This window comes from Sinohyriopsis cumingii, chromosome 1, assembly GCF_028554795.1.
Source record: "Sinohyriopsis cumingii isolate HCF-2022 chromosome 1, ASM2855479v2, whole genome shotgun sequence".
NCBI lineage: Eukaryota > Metazoa > Mollusca > Bivalvia > Unionida > Unionidae > Sinohyriopsis > Sinohyriopsis cumingii.
This window is the reverse complement of record NC_142961.1, coordinates 125527951-125555207: the sequence shown is the minus strand read 5'-3', so window position 1 is coordinate 125555207 and position 27257 is coordinate 125527951. Positions and strand designations below refer to the sequence as shown.

At 34.3% G+C, this 27257-nt stretch overlaps 1 protein-coding gene across 1 annotated transcript in view; it reads left to right on the top strand.

Moving 5' to 3' along the window:
- The window catches only part of LOC149807822 (importin-13-like), a 141532-nt gene extending 114624 nt beyond the window's left edge, over window positions 1-26908 (top strand). Inside the window, exons 24-29 of the mRNA XM_089971003.1 lie at window positions 970-1022; window positions 7298-7364; window positions 8456-8514; window positions 10704-10790; window positions 12807-12988; window positions 16094-26908. Of these exons, the coding sequence (XP_089827129.1) occupies window positions 970-1022; window positions 7298-7364; window positions 8456-8514; window positions 10704-10790; window positions 12807-12988; window positions 16094-16202 (557 nt within the window). The 3' untranslated portion in view covers window positions 16203-26908. The remainder of the gene's footprint in view (window positions 1-969; window positions 1023-7297; window positions 7365-8455; window positions 8515-10703; window positions 10791-12806; window positions 12989-16093) is intronic.
- The last annotated feature ends 349 nt before the right edge of the window (window positions 26909-27257 follow it).

Genomic DNA, 27257 nt, shown 5'->3' with positions numbered 1-27257 from the left:
CAACTTTGCAGCCACCTTGTTTATTTGAATTAAACATGCATGGATAAAACGAGACATGGATGGTTTCAGGCAGCTTTAAATTTTTTGACAGCTGTTGAATGAAGGATTGGTTTGAATGAGTATTAAATCTAATTTTCATGTAGTTGAGTTAGTTATTATTCTTTCTTCTATTTTCATCAATACTAATTTTTCAATACTGTATGCTCTTTCTTTGCTCTGGTTTCTATATCACATGTGGCTAATTTTTGTTGGGTCTATAAATTTGTTGGTTCGGGGCAAGAATGTAATCCTCAAAAATTGGTACTTATTGAAACCACAGCATTAAATATGTAATGAATATGTTTTCACTATTTATCATTTAATATGTATAGATTTAAGATTTTAACTGCCAAAGAAGTATGAGCTATGTCCCCACAGTACACTCCTTCCTGTACCGAATTTATAGAGCCTAGGGAATACACTAGTGTGTTAGATATTATGATGTCACTGTGAACCCTGACCATCATGCCATTGCAGGGTCTTACTGTAGTTTATATTAGTAACTTAGAGATTTTGCCTTTGTTACGGCAAGATATTTTTGGTCAGTTTTTAACTCCTTAGTAATACTTTTGAGCTAAGTTAATAGGTACATTGTATTATAATATATTTGATGAATTTAATAGCCACTTATTTACATTGGGTAATAGATCATATTAAATTAGAAATGTTCCTTTAAACTTTCAAGAATTCATCACAGTATTTTAATAGTTGTGAATAATGTCTCTATGTTTTATGTCCCAAGTCTAATTTAGAATTAGTTGTATTTATTATTTCATGTTCAAAATAGAATCAGTCAGTTTTGGAATTTTAAAACCTGCAAGGTTTGTTTAGTATGATCATATTCCATATAGTTCCACAAAAACCCTCATTGCTTATTTACATTCCTGTGAGAGAAAAAATAAGAGCAAACTTGCGAATTTCTCATTTCAGATGTACAGATGTATACAGATGTTGTGGAGGGTTTCATGACGCTTATGAATCAGGTTAGCAGCCCTTTGTCTCTTAATTTAAATTCCTAACTTAATTTACAGGTTAGCAACACTTTGTCTCCAAATTTAAATTCCTATCTTAATTTACCGGTTAGCAACACTTTGTCTCTCAATTGAAATTCCTAACTTAATTTACAGGTTAGCAATACTTTGTCTCTCAATTTTAATTCCTGTTGTAATTAATTTATATGTATAGTTATGATTATTTACAACGTTTGGCAACGAGAAAATCTTCAATGGTCATAGAGACCACTCTGGTGGCCTAGTGGTTAGAGCATCCACCTTAGATATGGGATGTCATGGGTTTGAACCCTGGTCAAGTCATACCAAAGACTTATAAAAAATACACTAACAGCTGCCTTGTTAGGCACTCAACATTAAGAGGTTAGTTTAGGACTGGTTGGCCTGGTGTCAGGATAATGTGACTGGGTGGGACATCATGCTTCATGTCTGTGGCATGATACCCCAGTGCTAGACATCACTATAAACTCCCACAATGCAGACATCATTGTTGTTGTTATAGGGTTTTACGCCATTTTTCAGCACAAGATAGGCTATAGATGGCAAACAGTATTAATGGTGGAGGAAGAACCTGAGAAAACCCTGGAAAGAACCACCAACCCACAAGAAACTACCGGCAACCTTTCTCACCTATCCACATTGGCCAAGCTCGAGACTCAAACACGTGCAGACAGAGGTGAGATGGCAGTATTCCATGACAGAGAGCGCTTTAGACCACTTGGCCATGCAGACATCGTAGCTATATGGCTAAAAAAGTTTTAAAGCTACATTACAAAATCCAAATCACACACATAGAAATCAATGGTCATAGATGTTTTAAAAAAGGATGCTTGAGTGCACACATGTGGAATAATGAAACACAACTCATAATTTCCAGAGTTAATAAAGGAAATTGTTTGTTCAGTATAGTGTATTGAGTTAATATTGCATAAATTCTATCCATATTTCTTTAACCATAAATTTGTTTTGTGGACTTGTTTTCTACATTTATATATGTTCCGTTGAAATTTTATGAAGAATATATAAACTACAAGGATAATTAGATATTTTTATATGTTACCCTTTTTATTGAAACTGCATTGACAGAAGCCCATTTGCAATTAGTTGGACATCCCTGTGCATATCCATCCGATCTACTCTAACTGAATGTCAGTGTTCTAGCTTATTATACATCAGGAATGTGGTCAGTTTCTCAAATCAGTTGGACACAGTAATGTCCAACATAATTTACTGTAAGTTTGGGGGTGGACACTGAGTCACATACAACACATAATACTGTAAGATCGGGGGTGGACATTGGGTAATGTACAACACAATTTACTGCAAACTTTGGCATGAACACGGGGTCATGTACAACACAAGTTACTGTAACCTTGTAGATGGCATTTAGTCATATACAACACAAGTTACCGTAAGTTTGGGGGTTTACACTGAGTCTTGTGTGCAACAAAATTTGACGTTAGCTTGGGGGAGGGCACTGAGTCATAAACAACACAGTTTACCATAAGCTTGTGAGTGATCACTGAGTGATGTACAACATAGTTTACCATAAGCTTGGGGGTGATCACTGAGTCATGTACAACACAGTTTATCATAAGCTTGGGGGATGATCCCTGAGTGATGTTTAACACAGTTTACCATAAGCTTATGGGTATACAGTGAGTCATGTACAACACAGTTTACCATAACCTCGGGGCTGTACAGTGGGTTATGTACAACACAGTTTACCATAAGCTGAGGGAGCGGTCTTGACATGCAGGTCATAGCCAGTTTCATGTTCAAGTTGTCAATAAACTTATGATTAAAATGAATATCATAGTTTCACAGAGATTTCAATGTATAATTCTCACGGTTTCTTGGATGCCAAAATCCAAATAAATGTCCGCATACTTATTAGTTTTGGATGCATGAAAATTTCAACAGCTGAGTCCTCAGTATACAAGTATGTTTTATTGGCAAAAGTCTCTTATATTTTATTTGTTTTTGCAAAGCTAGTGTCAGTCATGCAATGCGCAAACTATCAAACAAAGTTCAAGATTAGTTGAAGCTGAAAAAGTTAGATCTTGGCAGACAAGGAAATTAAGACACCTGTTAACCTAGCGTCAGTTCCTCGTGATCATTCTGATCAAAAGACTAATTACACACCCATGTGATTTGGCACCTGACTTTGATAAACATTACACATAACAATCTTATTATTAATCTTTATGTGATGTTTGGAACAGTTGCATTTTATCGTATACAGTACTTAGAAAACCAGCGTCAAGATTTTGTGACTTATTTTGTTTGTCAGAGGAACACTAACTCCCATATTAATCATCATAAATCATTCAAAAGTCAGTTGTTTTTTGGAGTCATGTACATATTTGTTTCTTAGTGATTATCATATGTGTACTTTTCCAATGGCAAGTTTACCTAAGTTCTTTGGTTCTAAGTGGAAGGCTGCAGGTGAGCATGATTGTCATGAGACTAGCTGACAGAAATTAGTAGATGCATAAAGTTTTGATAAAGAAAACAACACCAGATACTGAAAGATTCATGCAATGAGTCATTGAATAGGACAGTCCCATGGGTCAAAAAGCAAGAAACAGTGGAACATTAATAATTGTAATCATATGGAATAAGACAGTCCCATGGGCCAAAAAGTGAGAAACAGTGGAACATTATTAACTTTATTTATATGGAATAGGACAGTCCCATGGGCAAAAAAGCAAGAAATAGCAGAATAGGACAGTCCAATGGGCCAAAAAGCAAGAAACAGTGGAATATTATTAGCTTTATTTATATGAAACGGGACAGTCCCATGGGCCATAAATCGAAAAACAGTGGAACATTATTAGCTTTATCTATATGGCATAGGACAGCCCTATGGGCCACAAAAATTGAGAAACATTGGAACATTATGAACTTTATTCATATGGAATAGGACAGTCCCATGGGCCAAAAATTGAGAAACAGTGGAACATTATTAGCTTTATATGGAATAGGACAGTCCCATGGGCAAAAAAGCAAGAAACAGTGGAACATTATGAACTTTATTCATATGGAATAGGACAGTCCCATGGGCAAAAAAGCAAGAAATAGCAGAATAGGACAGTCCAATGGGCCAAAAAGCAAGAAACAGTGGAATATTATTAGCTTTATTTATATGAAACAGGACAGTCCCATGGGCCATAAATCGAAAAACAGTGGAACATTATTAGCTTTATCTATATGGCATAGGACAGTCCTATGGGCCACAAAAATTGAGAAACATTGGAACATTATGAACTTTATTCATGTGGAATAGGACAGTCCCATGGGCCAAAAATTGAGAAACAGTGGAACATTATTAGCTTTATATGGAATAGGACAGTCCCATGGGCAAAAATGCAAGAAACAGTGGAACATTCATAATTTTATTCATATGGAATAGGACAGTCCCATAGGCCAGAAGCAAGAAACAGTGGAACATTATTAACTTTATTCATTTGGAATAGGACAGTCCTATGGGCCAGAAATTGAGAAACAGTGGAACATTATTAGCTTTATATGGAATAGGACAGTCCCATGGGCAAAAATGCAAGAAACAGTGGAACATTAATAATTTTATTCATATGGAATAGGACAGTCCCATAGGCCAGAAAGCAAGAAACAGTGGAACATTATTAACTTTATTCATTTGGAATAGGACAGTCCCATGGGCCAAAAAGCAAGAAACAATGGAACATTATTAGCTTTGTTTATATGGTATCATGGCTGTGGAAGAAAAATGAAATGGCAATCCAAGGAACACGAGGTTCAGAAATTAAGGATTTTATCATTACCAGTGTTGAGAAATTTTTTAAGTTTATTTAAGAAGAATGTGAATGTAGCATGCTGTGTTGCATAAAGATGAAATGGAAAACTGTGAGTGTCATGTGGTCATTTGTTTCTGTTTCGAGTGGCTTTCATGTTCTGAAATATAATTGAGTTCCAGGCATTGAGAATTGTTAGTTTTAATATCATAAATAATAACAATTATCTTTGTTATCAACAGCCCTTATTTATCATTAATGTATTATTAGGCCAAATAAAAAAAATATGTGTGGTTCTGGTTACATTGTACAAAAGGTTAGGGTAGGCAGGTTGGTAGGCCATTTTTTTTGTATGTTTGTCTGGACTCATTTAAATTAAGCATATGCTAGAAAACTTGTCATTTGCATCTGAAATAAACTTTGATTGTTGATTTTGTTGGTAGTTTAATTTATTTAAGGTAGTTTTTCAGACAAAAGGCAGAAGAAAAAAATAGGGCTTGTTGGGTAACCAGAACCACAAATATTTTGCTATTTGGCCTCATTCTAAATATTTCTAAAGGAATGAATGTTAGCAATCTGACGACATATATATTGGTTACACAACATGGGGGGGGGGGAAGGTACCATTATTAAGACTAATAGTTTTAGGTTTCGACTTCAGCTTTTTTTCCAAGGAATGGGTCTTGGACTTCAAATTTCAAAATCATATGGAGAACTCTGTTTCTTACTGTTGGATATTCTTGTCCTGATTGAAAACAAGTACTTATTTGAAATTATTATGATTTACAAACATGATAGAATCACTGTTCTATCTTTGAAAGCCTAATAATAAATTCATACCATTGTTATGAAAGAAATAACTAATCTTCATTTTATACATTTAGTAAACTTTGTCCATTGGGTGTGCAATACATGGTGTAGCAGTAAGATTTTAATAATCAAATGACATTTTTTAAACTTTATGTAAAATTATGTTTGCTTAAATGCACAAAAGTCTGTAGTGTCTCATCATATCATCAACATATGATAGATTTGATTTGAATGTATGACCCAGATAAGAATAGCACTTGACATGTAAAATGGCATGACCATTAAGTAGGTGACGATGGTAATTTGGAAGATGTTGATTGCAAAACCACACATACCTGTTTTTATATATTATATATGTTTTCATTCTCAAATGTGTAATCTTCACAAACCTACAATTTAAGGTCTTAAAAATGACATTTGATCAGCAAAACTAAAATGAACTTATGGGCCTTCCATTATTCCTGTGTTGTTAGAATAGTGCTTGTATTAATCTGTGTGCCTTCCGTAAGTCCGGTACTGTTTAATAACAGTACTGATATCAGTTTGTGTGCCTGTAGTGTTTTAAAATAGTACTGATATCTGCCCATATGCCTTTCATTACTCCTGTACTTAAATTAGTACTGACACCAATTTGTGTGCCTGTATTGTTTTAGGAAAGTACTGATATCAATCTATGTGTTTTCCATTACTCTTGTACTGTTTTAGAATAGTACTGATATCAGTTTGTGTGCCTTCCATAACTCTTGTACTGTTTTAGAATAGTACTGATATCAGTTTGTGTGCCTTCCATAACTCTGTACTGTTTTAGAATAGTACTGATATCAGCTTTTGTGCCTTCCATAAGTCTTGTACTGTTTTAGAGTAGTACTGATATCAGTTTGTGTGCCTTCCATAAGTCTTGTACTGTTTTAGAATAGTACTGATGTCAATCTATGTGTTTTCCATTACTCTTGTACTGTTTTAGAATAGTACTGATATCAACTTGTGTGCCTTCCATAAGTCTTGTACTGTTTTAGAATAGTACTGATGTCAATCTATGTGTTTTCCATTACTCTTGAACTGTTTTAGAGTAGTACTGATATCAGTTTGTGTGCCTTCCATAAGTCTTGTACTGTTTTAGAATAGTACTGATGTCAATCTATGTGTTTTCCATTACTCTTGTACTGTTTTAGAATAGTACTGATATCATCTTGTGTGCCTTCTCTAATGTTTTAGAATAGTACTGATATAAACTTGCGTGCCTTCTCTAATGTTTTAGAATAGTACTGATATCAACATGTGTGCCTTCTATATAGTTTTAGAATAGTACATGTACTGATGTCAACTTGTGTCCTTTCTGTACTGTTTTAGAATAGCACTGATATCATCGTGTATACTTTGTGTAGTGTTTTAGAATAGTACTGATATCATCATTTGTGCCTTGTGTAGTGTTTTAGAATAGTACTGATATCAATGTGTGTGCCTTGTGTAGTGTTTTAGAATAGTACTGATATCAATGTGTGTGCCTTGTGTAGTGTTTTAGAATAGTACTGATATCAACGTGTATGCCTTGTGTAGTGTTTTAGAATAGTACTGATATCAATGTGTGTGCTTTGTGTAGTGTTTTATAATAGTACTGATATCAATAATTATCATATTCATTGCCTTTTCTATGATTTTCAGATTTTGAAGAAGACAAGGCATGTGATTCTAAATGGCTCATTTAATTTATCTGAAGTTTTTCAAGCAGGTAAAACATGACATATTTGATACCTTTAAAACTTTTTCAGTTTTTTGTTTTTAATTTCCATTTTCTGTTTAACTGAATTGTGCCTTTTCACACAAACCTACCCAATACATAATCACATCCTTTTGTCATATAGTTGTGTAAATTTGTCATTTTAATGGGAATAGATTGCATATGATGATATATTATAGTGTCTACGTGTATATCATGATTGGTATTGATGTTCACATTATTTCCTTAAACAAATCGTTGGATTCATTATATGCCAGTTCAGCAGATCACATAAAATACTTGATCATTTAAGTCATATTTTTGGGTAATTCTGCTGTCAGGTGTATCCTTTTTGTTTTATTTATTACTGTGTCCCCAGTCCTTATATATTTTCAGGCATCTATGTGTGTTTTTATTGATTTTGAACATCTGAGTTTTCTGCCAGCAATTAGTGCTTCTATTGTTTCATCTTTCTGATAGTAACTAATGTCAGGGTAGGTAATTCATACCCAATTGTTGCACCAGTTTACTGTTTTATTTGTTACATTCCTTTTCATTATTACAATTCCAGGTGTTAGTGAATGCTGGCATAAAATGCAGCATGGGACACACCCCACCTGTTAGCATTTACATTATGTGTACACATGGACAGGGCCCCTTTTGTTGTTTGTGGCCTGATGAGATTTAGGACTTGGTGGAAAGTTGCCAGGTCTGTAGGGTTAGGAAGAAAGGTCCTGCAAATAAATGTAATAACTATGCAGAGAGCTTAGTGGCACATGAACAAAATACTAAGCTACATGGTGCCTATTGATAGATAAGTTGTAAAATCTGAGTTGGCCCAGAAAAAGTTGATAAGAAAATTGACAAGTTTGTTAACAATTCAGATCTATAACACATTTGTCTTGTGTAGGATCACTGTATATTGGTAGCATTGTTCATGACGGCAGAAGTGTCCACAGTGTTAAGATGCTATGTAATGGTATTTAAAAGGTTCTTGCAGGTTAGACATAATGTTCTGTAGAACCCTTGTTAATGATGCATGTAAATGTTTTGCAGAGTGATTATAATTTTTTGCTGATTTGGCCCTTTTTTCCCTTTTGCAGCTGTGATAGGTATGAGTATGGCAGAAAACCATACAGTAAAAGCATCTTGTCTGTTCCTGGTGAGTAATGTTTCTTTAAAAAAACAAAAATTAACTGTGGGGTTTATTTCCTTTGTCACAGATTACCACTTTTCACCAACATCTAATCCAAGGAGATTGCTTACTATAAGTTGTGAGAACTATTTACATAATCAGTGTAAAATAAATCAGATTTACACTTTTTATTTTGTTGTTGTTGTTGTTGTTGTTGTTGTTCTAGGGTTTAACTCCATTTTTCAGGACAAGATAGGATATACATGGCAGCCAGTATAATTGGTGGAGGAAGAACCCTGGAAAACCCAGGGAAGAACCACCAACAAACGAGAAGCTGCTGGCAGGCTTTCTCACATACCAAAATTAGCTGAGCCTGAGACTCGAACTCATGTAGACAGAGGTGAGATGGCAGTGATCCATAACGGTGAGCGCTTTGGACCGCTCAGCCACTTGGGGGCCCCCTTTTTATTTTGAAAGCAAGAATTAAATTTAGCAAAAACTGTGCCACCCCAATTCAGTTTCAGTGACACAGCAACACTAATAAACAAATATTAAGCTAGTTGGTTTGATTGGCTTTATTTTTACAATGTTTGTGCAATAAATTTTAAAATGAACTCCCATAGATCCTATTAGAAATAATTATAATTATCCCACCAAGTAAGCACTTCAATTACCTGCTGATTATGATCATACTATGCAGTTTTGGATATTATCTCTTTGCCAAGCAGTTGGGCAGATACGTATGTTAAGTGTCTAACAAAAATAGTTCCAAACACTTGGCACCATTACCTAGTTTGTTTTGACTTACTTTGGTCAGTCAAATATATGGCTTAATTGTAATTTGAACTGAGTAAAATTCTTCATAAAAATAAGCTAATATGTGGTTATGTGGTTTTTTGCAAAATATACAATTATTGGACTTCACTATCCATTGCCAAATCTTGAGTATCGGAAGTACATACTTTTTGGCACATTGTCAAGCTCTTCAGTTTTGAAGGTAAGTAAATATTGCATGTAGTCTGCAATCCCATAATGCATAAATGGAAGTGATCAGGTGTGAACAACATTGGAACTTGTGAAGTATGAATAATTACTTGGATGGACCTGGATGGTGCTTTGTACTTTTGTGTTCCAAGGTCAATTTCTAGTTCACACATATATAAGCTGAAAGACATTGCTCATTTAAGGTTACTGATCTACACTGGGGTTATATTTCCTCTATCACAGATTACCACTTTTCACCAACATCTTGACCAAGGATATTGCTTACTATAAGTTGCGAGAACTTGTTACATAATCAGTGTAAAATAAATCAAATTTGCACTTTTTATTTTGAAAACAAATGGCTGGGACATGTAGATAGTAGAGGTTTGTATGCAATGAGTTTTATAACATGAATGCTTGTCAAATGTAAAACTAGAGTAATCTGGATCATACATTATGTTTTGGTTTAGCATTGGTTCAGTAGGATATGTTGAAAGTAAACAAACTTCCATTTAAAGGTGCGGTAAACTCCATGTCTGCCAGTGCATCCAAATAATTGGCATTTAGCTGTTGTACAGTAGATCCTCAATCCAAACTTCATTTATCCATTTGTTGGGTCCAGCTAAACTGACACCAATTCCCTTACACATTTCTAACAATTTAATACCTTGTTTATAAACCAAACTTCCAGTTACTTCCATCATTCTCATGCCTCCATATCTGAACTATTCTCATGCCTCCATATTTGAACTATTCTCATGCCTCCATATTAGAACTATTCTCATGCCTCCATATTTGAACTATTTTCATGCCTCCATATTAGAACTATTATCTTGCCTCCATATTTGAACTATTCTCATGCCTCCACATTTGAACTATTCTTATGCCTCCATATTTGAATTATTCTCATGCTTCCATAGTTGAATTATTCTCATGCCTCCATATTTGAACTATTATCTTGCCTCCATATTTGAATTATTCTCATGCCTCCATGTTTGAACTATTATCATGACTCCATGTTTGAACTATTCTCATGACTCCATATTTGAACTTTACTCATGACTTTTATAAGAAGTTAGATAATCATTTGCACTATGTCATGGTGTCAGTTTTGTGGGAACTGTACATTTTTACAGATTAATTCATAATTCATGCCAAATTTCAAGCAATCACACTGGCTCTGTAGTTCCCATTTCATGATTTTGTGGGGAATTTTTTTTTTTCAATTTCAGGCAGAGTTGCTGGCCCAGTCAACTGTGCCTGCAGTGCAGGAAATGGTGGTAGCAAATGGACAGGTTCTGCTGGATAGAATACTAAGGGTAGGTTATTATCTCACCATTAAATGGCAAGACTTGGTTATCACCATTAAATTGCAAGACTTGGCTATCACCATTAAATGGCATGACATTGGAAATCACAGTTAAGACTTGGTTGTCACCATTACATGGCAAGACTTGGATATCACCATTAAATGGCAAGACTTAGGTATCATCATTGAATGGTAAGACTTGGGTATCATATTAAATGGGAAGTCTTGGGTATCACTAAGACATGGTGACTTTATGTGAAGAACAAAATGTTTTTAAGACACCTCCTAAGAATTTAAATTTAGGGAGTGATATGGCTTTAAATTTAAAAATTGATAATGGATGACTTTCTTAACTTTGACATATGTTGCGAGGATTAAAGTGATGAAGGGAAACTTCCTATCAGGGGAAATTCTGCAGTTATAATTAGCACAGAAAGTGGTTGAATAAATGTGTGCAAATTTGCACACTGGTTGTTGAGTAATAGAAAATTTGCTTTAAGGTATTTTTAAACTTCATCAGATTTTTTCACGATGGGTATGACATCATATGAAGCTAAATCAGTTCAGTCTGCATTGTGCTTGGTTAAACTTTTGACCTTGAATTGCACTTGAAAATTGTGGCAATCAAAAGTGCAGACATGTCAAAGTATTGTTTCATTATACACCAGTGTATGACTGTCATGGAGTTGATGTGGACTGGATTGCCTAATGACTGCTAGATATACTTATATCAGCTCATGTATTTGCTCAGGTAGAGCATGCAGCTTTGAGCAGGGTAGTAGTCTTAGATCTGCCATCATATAATGTGCCAGGAGATCAGGGTCTCATTAAACTGTTTTGCATATAATTTCAAGTGAAAAGCATTGACCTGGATTTGATGGTGAATTAAGAAATGATGACTTTGTCCTTAGCTCACTGACCTCCGTTGCAGAAGGTCACAGGTTTCAGACACCTCCATATGCCAGGTAAAATGCTAAACTATGAGCCATCATTCAGATGTGGATGTTAAATAGCAGTTTTCTGTACAGGGATAATTCGTCCTACACATAACAAAGATCCTTCTCATGCTTGTAAATTGGCAGGTGCCTGTTGCTGTCATGGAGGTTTTCCCTGCACCCTGAAGTGTGCATAAGCAAACATGACCATAATGTTGCCTATGTATGTGCTTGTGGCTGTAATTGGTAGGTGGATGGATAGATTGTGCCTGAGTCAATCAGAAACTGGAATGTTTGCATTTGGGTGGGCTATATTTGGGTAAATAATGCAAAGTGTTGCTAATTTGATCACCAGAGCTAATTACTGCCACAGTTTCACTACGGCCATAATGAATTATTTCACAGATACATGGGGTACAGCTCCAGATATTGAAATTTGGGGCAGATACTTTTCTGCAGAGATAGTGCACATCAGAATTCCATTCATTTATTAGGTTCTTTAGCCATAGCACAGAAGCACATGATATTACTGTACTACACTCAATTTATGCATCTGTATTATTATTATTGTAAACAAGTTTATTACATGTGAATCCAATGGGTTTTTGATGTTGTGATGAATTGTTGACAGATAAAATACAACAATGTGATTAATGATCACCCAAATTTTTACATTAGATAATCTTAAGAGAGATGAAGGTTTACATGAAGAATTCTACACCAACATAATGCATGAAAACTACTGTTGGTGTAGAAAGGGTGTGTTTGTCAGCTAACTATAGGACCAGTGACTCTTGGAATAGTCTAGTACATGCTTTGTGAGTTTTTTAAAACTGTTGATGCTAGACCAGTTGATGTGGGCATGACAACAGACTGGTGGCTAAAATTATGGATTAGACTTTGAGAGCTACAAGTAGATATTTGTCACAGTAATTGGGTCTGGATCTCTATTTTTGGGTGTTGCTTTTTAGAAAGGACAGTGAAATATGAAGTTCATAGTTTGCCTATTCATATTATATTTATACTTCATCAAACTTAAAAGAGGAAAGGATAATCCATACAATAATCATGCATATTTTTCTTCATGTCAGAACATAGGAGGTGAGGCCCCTCGGATGGTAACGGAGCATGTGGCAGATGTGTTGTTTGTTCTTAGCAAGCACCATTCAGAATATGTAAGGACATGGTTCCATGAAATTGTGGAAAAGGAAGGTTATCCTTCAGTGAGGGTCACCAAAACAGACAAGGAGAACTTTACAAAGGCCATTCTCAGGTCAGTAGGTCAAACATTGAAAATTCTCACACTCAGACTCAGACTAAATTCAAATTTCTGATGTATGATTGGCTAATGTCTACTAACTTTCCAATTAGATGACATAATTTTTTGTTGATTATGTTTCTGAGTGCAAGAATTTTGTTATCTTGGGTTCTGATTTCACTTGTGCAAATCATTTCAGATGATAGTTTCACTAAATTTATTAAAGGCGCTCTACAAGTTGAGACTTCTGCTCTTGACACTTCAGAAAATATTGGTATGTTTATATTTGATAGTGATAGTAGCAGGGAGGAAAAAAATACAGGGGAACGCCAGAGTAATATGCTTTGTTATAACATGAATTCAGATATAACATGATCCCATCATTGCTTCTGATTTTTTGCCCCATTTTCCCACGACACTGGGCAATAATCGGTTATGAAAATGTACATATTTTAAAACTTTTCATAATATTGTGTTGAATATCTTTATATATTGTAAGCTTAACTTTTATCCATGATTGTAGTTTGTAGTTTAAGCTGATGGTCATTTAGGGCTCATCCAATGTGGATATGTGAGAAAGCTTGCCAGTAGCTTCTCGTGGGTCGGTGGTTCTTTCCGGGGTATTCCCGGGTTCTTCCTCAACCATTAATACTGGCCGCCATGTATAGCCTATCTTGTGCTGAAAAATGGCATTAAACCCTACAGCAACAACAACAACAACTGATGGTCATTTGTAAACAATGTTTAGATAGCTTACTTTTCTCCATGGCTGTGGGTTTTACTTTAAGATAATATTTGTGAACATGTTAATGACGTGGCCTTTTCACCTTATAAAGATCAGGAAGCAAACTTACACCCAAATCCTGGTCATCTTATTGTGTCTTAAGTTTTTACATAAGGTTCTAATTAACAAAATGATTAATTCCCATTTTGATATAAGTATAGTGGAATTGCCATGGTGCTGGTAACAGTAATGGCCTTAGTAAAAAGTAATCATTAACTGTATTTAAGATCTTTATAATGATGACATTTCCAAAAAAAAACAGTACAAGCACTTAAAAGATATTCTATAAGAAGCAAATTCATGGAGTTAATGACGTTAGCGGTTATGATAGAAAATGAAAAGGTTTTTATAGTTTATTTTGATGTTACTATGAAATGAAAGAGTAAGAATAATTGACCCATGGTCTATGAACTCCACTTAGCATGTATTGAGATATAATTTTTACTTGAAAAGAAAACATCAAGTGGCTTCTAAACTCATTTTAAAACGTGATGCTTTGTTACTGTGACTGACATAATAAAAAGCACTCATTAAAAATATTGATTAAAGATTATGTGCTATAAAGGCCATTCAGCTGTTAATCAACAGTAGTAGATATTATAATGATAACGAGATCATCAGCAATCATATTTTCTTGCTGAGAAAAGTGATAAAGAAGGGTTAGATTGACAAATGAGATTTAATTCTCAGTTAACAAAATGATTCCTCTTTCAAAATGTTCCAACAAAGGTCTTTCTGTATGATTATTTATCTGAATCTCCTGTTTCATTGATTGATGCCTCAATTATAAAATTATACTAAGTTAATAATTCAGGTAATTTTTTAATTGAGGCAACATAAGGTTTTTATATGAAATTTCTTCAGACATATACTCAGCAAATATAATGGTTGTTTGGTGTATGAAATTTAAAAGGTATGAAAATTTGCATGAAATACATTGCACACATCCCTATGGTTATACAGTTACAATCATATTAATAAAAAAGAAATGGTGAAGATAGAGTAATGTTTAATATTTGATTTTTATGTCAACTACTGTGCATTGGTACATGCATGTATAGGATGAATACTGTAGTTAAAAATATTGATACATATACTCAACATCCATGTTATAGCATCCATAGCAGTGAATCCACAATAGGATAGCTTTGGTCATTTCAGCATAAATCTTGATGTGTCTAAAGAGTAATCCGAAAATAACAAGGAAAGAAAGAATATCAACAGTTCAGTATGTATGCATGTGATGAGAGTTCATTAGGCATTGTCTGTATACATTACAAAGCACACAAATTTTCTCTGCTAGATTCCCCAATGAATCTGAATACATTACAGCATGAACAGTTGTTCATTAACAAATGGAGACCTTTTTTCCAGGAATGGACAATATGATTCACTGGTTGGTTGATTGTGTTATGATTGCCTGAAAGCCTGGTTAAACCGTGTGTGACAGCTTGGTTAAGGCCTGTGTTCAGAAAGGAAGCTTTGTCTTTTATGTTTTTTTATAAAGCAGTGCCAGATAATTTCAGAAACCATAAGTTTAAAGATTAACATAGATGACTAGAAATTACTTAATTAGGTAGTTAAATGAACTGATTTATAAATTTGGAGGAGAAACCTTTCTTTGTCTACCACATTTTTTTGGTTCTATGTTGTGTATTCCAGTTGACTGAGCAAACATCTTTTGGCTATTGTCTATCATGGACTAAACTGAGCAAGCATCTTTTGGCTATTGTCTGTCGTGGACTAAACTGAGCAAGCATCTTTTGGCTATTGTCTGTCGTGGACTAAACAAAGATTGTATAGGATGTATTGAAGACAAACACAAACAAGACTTTGTGACCTTATTGTTAATGGTTCAGTAATAATTAAATTAACAATTGTCAGCTTTCTAAACAGCTGATGTCTTTCAAAAATAAGCTATGATGAAAGTGCAGTGATTGACTCTTGACACAATTGAAATAAACATCCACAAACAGAACAATCTAAAATCTTTATTGATATTTTTAAAAACTCCTTTGATTAGCTATTTTTATTGCTGCAAGAATACACCATGTATGGAGAAATTATTACATTAAACTCTTGTTTATTTTGGAACAAAATATTTTGTATTACTTCAAAGAATTGGTGAAATTAATGTAAACATTTGGGAACCATGCCAGGATGTTGTCATGTCCAAATATGTGTTATAATGAAGCATGCTATAGCAGGGTTTTAGTGTAATGACACTTTTGTTTTTTGGGTAATAGAGGATAATAAAAGATATCCACTCCTGAGCAAGTCTGAATAATTGTCACCACAAATTTTGATATATTCTTTTTTTTCCCACATTATTTCAGGGAACGTGGCAATAAGAGGAAGGTACGAGAGCTTGTGAAGGAGTTTACATTGTTATGTAGAGGGCTTCTGGGCACAGAGTATGCGGCACAAATGGTAGCAATGATGTGAAATGTGTGTGTGTAACTGGGATGTCTGAGTGAAAGATTGAGTGTATGTGCGGGTCACTTCAGCCCTTTTTGTCCATTTTGAGAATATTGTGGATTTTGGTGCAAATATAGAGTTTGTGACATTATCATAAATAAATGCATGGTGTTATAATAAAAAAAGAAGGATGGATAAACATTGGTAATGGATAGTGATACTTTTACTTTTTTGATAAACATGATTCAAGTTAACAAAAATGTATGAATTTTCTTTTCTTTTGTCATGAGATGTCATAAAATCTAGAAATGGACTATTCTGAAATTTTCATTCTAACAAAGTGTCACCTTTTTCTTTTCTGATTTTCTCAGAATAAATTGAATTGCAACAAAAAAATGAATGCCTAAAGATGAACTACTACCCCCCCAAAAAAACCCCCAGTTCATTAAACTGTTGATGCTGTGATTAACAGAGTTATCAGTGTATGTCCATCTTTATCTGTCCATTTATCTCTCCATCCTACGTCATTTCTACTCAGTTATACCTCTTCCATGATATCTTGAGAATATTGGGGTCCAGAAATATATACCATAGCATCAGCAAGGGAGAATATTGTGGTCCGGAAATATATACCATAGCATCAACAAGGGAGACTATTGTGGTCCAGAAATGTATACCATAGCATCAACAAGGGAGAATATTAGGGTCCAGAAGTATATACCATAGCATCAGCAAGGGAGCAGCTTACTAAGGTACCTCTGATAAATGAAGAAAGGATTGGGTATTAACAGTGGGAAGATGGGTTGGGATGTTAAATGGTTGAATTGTTTTAAATTTAAATAATTGCATTTGGAATGATTGTCAGTAAATAGCTTTATCTGGTAAAGTTCTCCTTGTGCATGAATGACCTTTATTTTCAAGTTATTTTTTAATGCACTGGAAGTCGAGAATGCTGAAATCAGATTAAGTTGAAGTATGTTTCTTTAATGAAATGAATAAAAAATATGCTAATATTGAAGAAAGTTATTAGATAGCTTCAGTTATTAGATAGCTTCATTTTGTTCAAAATACTTATCATTCTTTTAACTGATTTCAGCATTCCTTGCTTCCATCACATTCCAGCCAACTGAAATGTAGTTCAGTGGAACTTGAAAACATATTTGCTTGTGTGAGAATTTGAATTCATTAGAATGCAGATATCTGAGTAAAGCAATATGACTTATAGAAAAGCATCAATTTAGGCAGTAAGCTGCAAATTTGACTTTCTGTTCCAATATTAATCAACCTTGATACACTACACAATGCCATTAAATAGGCAGTAAGATGATGACCCGAAAAACAAATATCAGGGAAGGCGTCTCACATTATACGACTACCTTTTTCCATCAAAATTTGACAATGTTGTTGTCCCTGTTTGACTTGCTCTGCCATTGTTTATTGAACGAATGTTTGTTTACCTTCACTTTATTTGCAAAAAGTGTGCGTGGTGAGGGTACAAAGTTGTAGTGTGTATGTGTGGAGGGAGTATGAGGGCATTCATGTTGTATGGACACATTTCTAGTCTATATATAAAGATCAGAACAAAATAACGAATTGTGGCCTAGTTTTGAAACTGAAGATCAAGTCTGTTGAGTAGAAAGGCAATTTTTTTATGCTGTTTTTGCATAGTAGTTAAAGTGCCACTGACTATTTAATGGTTTATAAGCCCTTAAATTAAAAGGATATGAAAAATAGCATATTTATAACTTATTTTGATTTGAAATAGTCATTATCAATCCTTAATATCATTTATCATTAGTTGAAATAGTTTTTGTTTTTAAATGATGTTAAGAAAAAAGCATTCATTGCATATCAATAGCATATCTGTATCATATAATGTGCAAGAATGAAAACTTTATTTCTGAAATTTTGAATCTCATAACATTTTTTGGGTCCTACTTTTTGTAAAAGTGCACGTCATCTGAATTATGCTTTGTGATTTTTTGTTTAGTGTGCACAAAGATCTATGCTTTATTTCTTACCATCTGTACGTAAGTGTTTCTATTATGGGTTGTAATGTTACTTTTACAGTTTCATGATGAGCACTGTTGCACCATTTTACAACATAACTGGTTCAGAACCAGCTTCACCGCTTCACATCCATAACTGGTCCTGAAACAGTTTCACCACTTCACATCCATAACTGGTTCAGAACCAGCTTCACCACTTCACATCCATAACTGGTCCTGAAACAGTTTCACCACTTCACATCCATAACTGGTCCTGAAACAGCTTCACCACTTCACATCCATAACTGGTCCTGAAACAGCTTCACTACTTCACAGCTATAACTGGTCCATCCTGAAACCGCACCATGCTGTTTTGCAATGTTACTCGGCTTTTGACATTGAGTTAATATGGTAGTGTGATGTTACAAAATAATTTCATTGACCAAGTCTTTGCCCATATCAGGAAGGTGATCCTTGAAATTTTGGTCCCTTATCTTCAGTAAGACTCATGTTTTGTCAAACATTTCAAATGTTCTTTGTCCAGATGAGATTTTTTCCAGAACCTTCTTGCTTTGTCTGTGATGATAAAACTTACCCTCAGCATTCAGCAGAGACTGAGAACTAAATTAAAATAAAGCTCTGTGTTCCTTCTTAAATGCCATAGCTATAGTGTTGCTGGAATTTTCTAAGTAATTGTCAGATATATTGTTAGCTCTATTATTGAAAGAATAAGAAGAGCTTTTGCAATGACCTTTTGTCTATTGACTGGTTGTTGTGCGTCTGTAAGTACAGTTTTGATGTTGCTATATCTCTTCATCTACTTGGAGGATTAGCATGAAATTTTAAGCATACATTCTTCTTTAGGTGCAGTTGGTCCTAAACGATAATTGTGCCACTGTGATATCCAATATGGCCACCATGGTGGTCATCTTAAAAATCTTTTATTGCCACTCCTCCTGAATGCATGGTCATAATGTTATGTGGTTTTCTCTGAAAGATGTCCTGTGGTGGCCATCTTGAAGTACTTGTTATCAATACTTTTCGTGAATCATTGGTAATGGTCATATCAACAGGTTTTTCACCATAAGACTTGTAATGCCTGCATGTATTTCGTCCTATGTATAAATGGCACTGATCTGACATCCAGTATGGCCACCATGATGGCCAGCTTGTTATCATAATGACTCTTCTTTGATGGACAATCATATCAAGATGGGGTTTTCACTAAAAGACTTTTTTGGTCCTAAATGAAAATGGTGCCAATCTGACAATCACTGTGGTCACCACGGTGGCAGTCTTGAAAGTTTGGTCATCGCCACTCTTTTAAGTTCCACTCCACAGTTTCATATGTTGCAGTAGGGTGAATTTCTGAATAAAAAGTGAATCTTCACATTTGAACAATGGGTTGCTATATTATTTAAATATTCAAAACTTCATACTTATTTTATTTGGTAGGAAAAAAAGAGTTAGATATGGCATAGGGATACATCAAGGCCATCAGGCCAAGAGATGTTCATAAGACACATCAAAAGAGTTCTTTACCCCAACTCAGTATAAAACTTGAATGCAGTTTTGTATTTATCACATAACCCCTTTTTTGCAGCATCTAAATATTTTTATCTTTATTGTATGAATAAAATTCAAAATGAACTGAGATTTTTAAAAGTTTGATTTACTGCATCTAAAAGTACCTATACAGGGATGTCAAAGAAAGCACCTAAGTAGTTCAGATCTGTGTGATATAGAAATATGGATTGAACAGCCATATCAAATGCCAGATCAAGCATGTAAGATTAAATGGATGTGTAATAATGGGGATTCCGGAATACTTTTGTTGGCATGGATCCATTTTGTTTAAGCATCCAGTATGTATTAGGTGCTGTTGATATCTAGTTCCATACAATTATCACAGGTTAAGAATGTAACACTATGCACTTAGGGTGAAAGTCCAGTTTTTAAAAGCAAAAATATGTATCAAATGTTTTTAGATAATGTTCTAAAAGTTTAGGCAAATGTTCTTCAAATTTTGTCTTTTGAATTATATTTTTGATGAGGCACTTTCACTTCAAGACTCTCTATGATGTCGTTTCCTAACTGAAATGGTGCCCCTCTGACATCCAGCATGGCTATCACAAAAATCTGGTTATCATAGGATCTCCTGCTTGAATAGTCTTGTTGACACAGGGTTATTTTCTAAAAGACTTCTTATGGTGTCTTGTTGGCTCTAAATGAAAATGGCAACTATATTGCATGCAATATTTCCATAATAGCAGTCATATTGATAATCATGTTAACACCAACATTTGCTAATTGGATGATTGTATCAATATGAGGTCTTCATAGCAATAATTTTTATAATGTCTGGTTGGTCCTAAATGAAAATGTTATTGGGACATTCTTAAAGACTTCCTACAATGTCTAGTTGGTTCTAAATGAAAATGGCACTAATCAGACCTCAAATTTCATGGCAGGGGTGGTTGTTATATATATCTTGTTATTGATGCTTTGCTAAAATTGATAGTTGTAGGTTGCCATTAAAACACTTAATACAGTATGGTATATACTTGTAGGTTGCCATTAAAACACTTAATATGATACGGTATATACTTGTAGGTTGCAGTTAAAATACTTAATACGATATGGTATATACTGGTAGGTTGCCATTAAAATACTTAATACGATATGGTATATACTTGTAGGTTGCCATTAAAACAATACAATATGGTATATACTTGTAGGTTGCCATTAAAACACTCAGTATGATATGGTATATAGTTGTAGGTTGCCATCAAAACACTTAATATATATATACATGTAGGTTGCCATTAAAACACTTAATATGATACGGTATATGGTTGGTTCGAAATAATGAGATCTACAAGGTGACCACTGTGGTAGCCATATTGAAAGTTTTATTACAGCTACCTCTACTGAACAGATGGTCCTTAAACATGGGGTATTCACTGAGAACCTATGATCATTATATCTGGTTGAACCTAAATAACAGATGGTCCTTAAACATGGGGTATTCACTGAGAACCTATGATCATTATATCTGGTTGAACCTAAATAACAGATGGTCCTTAAACATGGGGTATTCACTGAGAACCTATGATCATTATATCTGGTTGGACCTAAATAACAGATGGTCCTTAAACATGGGGTATTCACTGAGAACCTATGATCATTATATCTGGTTGGACCTAAATAACAGATGGTCCTTAAACATGGGGTATTCACTGAGAACCTATGATCATTATATCTGGTTGGACCTAAATAACAGATGGTCCTTAAACATGGGGTATTCACTGAGAACCTATGATCATTATATATGGTTGGACCTAAATAACAATAGTGCTGATTACTGGTGGCCATCTTAAAATCTTATCACTACTCCTCTTGAAGGATGGTCATATGAGCATTGGGTTTTCACGGAAACACTTCTCAATATATTTAGTTGGTACTAATTTAAAGTGGTGCCAATGTGACCATTCCATAAATTTGAAAAATCTCATAACTGTTACTTCTAAATGGATGGCCATACCAATATTTGAGGAACAAAATACTGTTTCTTGTAATGAATAGTTTTTCATATGTACCATATATTCCTTCATTAATGTTGCTGTGCATGTGCATATGTGTGTGTGTGTGTGTTACATTTTCCAAATAAGGGCATTTGTTAGAGCACAATGATGAAAGCTAAAGTTGTTCTTTCAATGTACTCTATAATGACCACATGTACATCTGAGGGTCTTTATGCCACTGAATTTAGTCATTGTAAATATCAGCACATAGTAACAGTGTGATCAGCTGAGACTGCTGTAGCATTTTCTTGTAATCATGGATCTGAAGCAGATGGTTATTGAAAAGCACAGGTCTTACACTACATCTTTAAAATTTTCTGTTAAAAGAAAAGGGGAGGGCATGTTAATTAGAATGTGGCTTTAGTTAGGGAATATATAATATATTAAACTTATGCTGACCAATCCTCCAAAGTGGCTGCCTCTATGATTGTCCTGAAAATCTTTATTTGGTTACTGTTCTTTCTTTGGAAGGTCTTATCAGCATGGGTTTTCACAATAACAGTTGTCATAATACATTGCTGGTCCTGATATGGGATAGGGTTAGGGTTAATGAATATGTTCCTCATTAGACCTCCAGTATGGCACCACAGTGGCCATCTTGATAACTTATCATCACTATTCTTGCAGGAAAGGTGGCACTGACATAGGGATTTCACTAAAACACCTGCAATATTTAATTGGTTTTGAATGAAAATGGGTCAGATCCAACCACAAACAGATCCACAATTTTGTCACGGAGTTTTGAAAACAAGACCTAATTGACATTGGGGTAGAGTCAGAGGTCACTGTTTGCATTTTTATACAGCAGTGAGTTTATGAACAATTTATACTTGTATATGCACAATTGAATTTTGACCCAAATTTTGTATTCAGTTGAGGAGACAAATGTAGCAAAATGCCATTTAAAACTTGCACTTACCTTTATATAGGTGATATAAGAGATAACAGTATTTTAACAAGTAAATGTGATATCCTCAATGACCACAAGAAACATGATCCATTCAGTGTTGAAAAAATACCATTCTGATCAAAAACTTATTTAGGAGAAATATTTATAAATATTTGTGAACTGAAAGGTTCAGACTGTGATCATTTCTCGCCAATGATAGCATAGAAAGGCATATAAAAGTCCCATCTCCCTCAGACGTTCTGTTTTACACGTCAGTCCAAGCATTAAATTAAAACAAAAATGCAACTATAGAAGGCAGGTTTTAGTAAAAAAGCAATAGCCTCAGAGCTAATAAGCAAAGACAATTATGAAGCCTTGTATCCACTGGTAAAATGGGCTGTCACACCCCAGCTGCTTTGCAATTTTCCGTACTTTACTAGTTTTGTGAAAATGTTCGGATTTATGGTACAAGTCTTGTAGGTCCCTCTAACAAAGAATTTGCAACTGATAGGGCATACAAAAGTGTCATCTGTAGCTGATAATAATAATGGCAATAAATATACTTACCATTTTGAATCTTGAATTTCCTCAGAATGTATTTTCTTAGTTATTTGAGCTAAAGCAGAATTTCATGGGTTCCAAAAATGTATTCATAGTGTGAAATTGTACTTCAGTTTGGACTACATTTCCATCAAAAATCAACTGCACCCCAAAATGAAATGAATTTTTTATTCCATAACAAACAATATTTAATCCTGCATCTTCTTGAATAATTAATGAAAACAGTTTTTTATTCTTTTCACCATATGATTCCAAACTGCCAATGACAGAACAGAGACATGTTTGCATCAAGGCCAGTCCCTCCAGCCACATGTATATGATAAGGGATTGACACAGCTAAAAATAACTTCAGTCCATTATCACTAGAAATGAAAAAATTTGTTGGATTGACAGTAAAACAAAATCTCTTCATTCCAGACCAACTGGAAAAGTTGTTTCAAGGTGTAGTCAATCACAATATGACTTCAAATTTAAATTTTGAGTACATCAAAATGATATTTCTTTTTAACATGAACGACTGAGCACCTGATATGGTACCAAGATCAAAGGTCACTGAGTGGTGCTATGCTATGTGTGCATGAATACTGTTACTGTGTGTTTGTTTAACTAAGCTTGTGTACTTAATTTGGAACATAACAGAAATTCAGTTACTTTGTTTCTTGTAGTGTGTTCCTTTTATTATTCATCCATAGGTAGAAAAGCAAAATGAGTATATCGAGAAAAGGTTACTGTGTTTGTATTGGAAAATATAAACTTGTTTTTTTTCTTCTGTGCAACACTGCACGCCTAATGTCATGCAGTATAGGTCAGAAAAACTTGTTCATATTATGCAGTGACCTATAAATCTCAGTTTTGAAATCTTGTACAGACAGCCAGGGACAAAAGTACTGGCACACCAATAGCTACATAAGAACCAGTAACTAAAAAACTGACAGGTATAAAGTCTATTATTGCATTGCTCTAGTTACATAAGTTGCTTTTCATAAATGTACAATAGTGGTGCTCTTTAAAGTAAAGGTGTTGAAGAAATATTATTGTGCATGGTGCCTGAACTCAAATGGTATCAAAGCATAAGATGCCTCATGAAAAAGGCTAAAGAATAGTTCTTATGCCGAGTCTATACTGTGATTAATATATGGCTTATAATTAGTGATACTGACTAGAAAAATGGATGAAGGCCATAAGGCCAAGGGAGATTATAATATTATCCTTTACCCACTGTGCATCATCCATTCACATTATTACAACTTTGCAGTAACCACGGGACTATGTTTTACTTTATTTTAACAGGATTATTCAGGCATAAAGGCCTTTCAGATTTGTTCTTTTCATTCTGGTCAGTTATCCAGTATGACCACCATTATAAAATAGAAAAAGCTTTAAACAGAAACTACCCAACAGAATGTAAAAAATATTTTATAGAAGCATTCTGGCTTAAGGGTTTTTCAAAACTATTCTTGTGATTCTGATGCATCTTTAAAAATGGACATTGTTACTAAACTGAGAAATGCCTTTTTCTCAAAAAGCTCTGAACAGAATTTTGATCAGTTTAAAATTGAGAATTCTGGCTTAAAGCTCATTCACATTTGCTCCAACCATGCTGATTCAATATAAAATGTTACTGCCATCATTAAAAAAAGAAAAAACTCTGAATGACTTCTGTAAAACCCTAGTATTTGGCAACATTTCGACTTGTTTGTACAAGACAAACCTAAAATCCTTTATATCTTGCATTTTGGAAGAAAACTTTGAGATGCAAACATTTTCTTTTTTAATTTGGTCATGTCTGTTCATCCATTCATCCTTCCTTCCCTTCATCCATCCCAAGAAGCTTGTTAGTTCAAAACCACTCAACGTGGACACAATACGTTTTCCAAGCAGGAAGCACATGATCTTGGTAGTGTTTGACCTGAAAAGCTTTTCAGTCCTTTACAGTCATTTTTCAGTCTTTGTTGCACATTTCAGTTAGACTTTTTATTGCATTTCTTATTACAAGAAAAGGCATTGATCCTTCTCTGTTTAATAAGAAACAGAAATTATTTTCTTTTCACAGACACATAGTTGGTTACAATTACAGTCTGTAGTGGCCCAGCATATTGCATACAAATTCATGTGGCTAGAAAGTGTCTGGATACTGGAGTTGTGCATGACATTCATTGTCTGTATTATTTTGCTGTTTTCTATATGGATTCATAACAGCACCTTTTGGGACTTAGGAAGTCCATGCTTCTCGAGGGTCGGTGGTTCTTTCCGGAGTTTTCCCGGGTTCTTCCTCCACCATTAATACTGGCCACCATGTATAGCCTATCGTGTGCTGAAAAATGGCGTTAAACCCTACAACAACAACAACAACATTCCTGCATTTGTTGCCATTTCCTTTAATGACACCATAAACCTCCAGCAAAATCATTTTATTTATATATTGAATACATTTTTTGGTCATTGGTTCCATAATGATCCAAAGTTGTAAAGTGATCTGGAAGTGTTTTACCAAAGTGCAGAAGTTTCAGGGATATTTTTGTTTTATTTTGGTACTCTGTAGGTGTGAAATGTCCATTTTGATGGATAACATTTCCTGGACCTGACTGGGTTGAAACTATAGTCTACTTGATGAAGAAGCATTTCAGTACCATACAGTACACCATTTTTCTTTATTTTTTTTAAATTTCTGAAAAATTGCATTTAAACAAACAAACTGTCGTTTTGATCAGTGAAAAAATTAAGACACTAGAATTTCATGAGAACTTCAAAAGTATCAACTTGACCGCAGTTCATCAGGTTCTGACTGGTTTTCAGAGTTTCACTTAAAAGAGCTTGATACACATGATGAATCAGTGCCCTATTGACATATTCAAATAACTAGAAAACTGTCGTCAGTATTTTGTAACTTTATGTCAGTTAAATGAATATCTCTTTAAAATATTTAGAATAAATCTTACAAATTTTGTTATAGATAGGGATAAGAAGATTAAGTAAAATATGGCCTTACTAATTGTATGATGGCACAAAATACTGAAAACAGAATGTAGGGATCTGCAGATATATCCCTAAGATTTCATATTAATTGTACCATCTGTATGCACTTATAAGTATGATCCAACAGTGAACAACATAGACACCGATTAGGGTCAATGTTGCTTGTTCTATTGATTTGCTGTTAGCATACTTTTTAGATCCAGATCTACTAGTGCATTATGCAATGGTACATCTGGGTCTATGCAGTTTGCAGTTGGACCAGACTTACATTGAAGTATATACAGTACATGTTTGAACCAAATACATGAAGAAAGTTTTAAAAACAGTAATGAATATATGCCACTTCCAATTCAATATGCATATGTGCTGCATTGTAAATCTTGCATAATGTTTTATGTTTATTGTATTAAATATCTATGGTTCACTAAAAACCTTGTGAGATTTACAAAAGTGCTCATGTGGACCAATAGATTTATAAATGATTTCACAAATTAATCATGAATCTCTGTAATAATCAACACATCATTAATATCAAGAATGTCAAAGATACTTGTATCATTTTGGTGCAGCAAATGACTATTTGAATGAACAGATATGTTATTAAGAATGATTTATGGGTGCTTTCATGAATGAATTTATAAATATAATAATATATGTACCCTAAGGATCAAATATTTCATATATGTGTGTGTTACTCTTTGTGAAATGAAACAATAAAGTATTTTTTTGTGATAATTTGTCTGAGAATCATCATTTCATTAAAAATAAAATAGCTTACTATGGTGTTTCATTATCAGATGGGAATTAGATTTTCCTCATCTCTGCCAAAAGTAAATGTTTCACATTTTTAAGACTTTGTCCATCCTCGAAAATAATTTTTACCCAGGATTCAACAGCACCGAGTTATATACATTTTTCAGTGCTTGTGCTCCAGGGCTTCTAACTACCATTATTAGCAAATTAATTTCATCTTCAGGCTGTGGAATAACTAGACTGTCTGATTTTCTCTTCCCCCCCTCCCCGAAACAATGTCTGACAGCTCCTAATGTAGAAACTAAAAATTCAATGGACTGCTAAGTTGTAC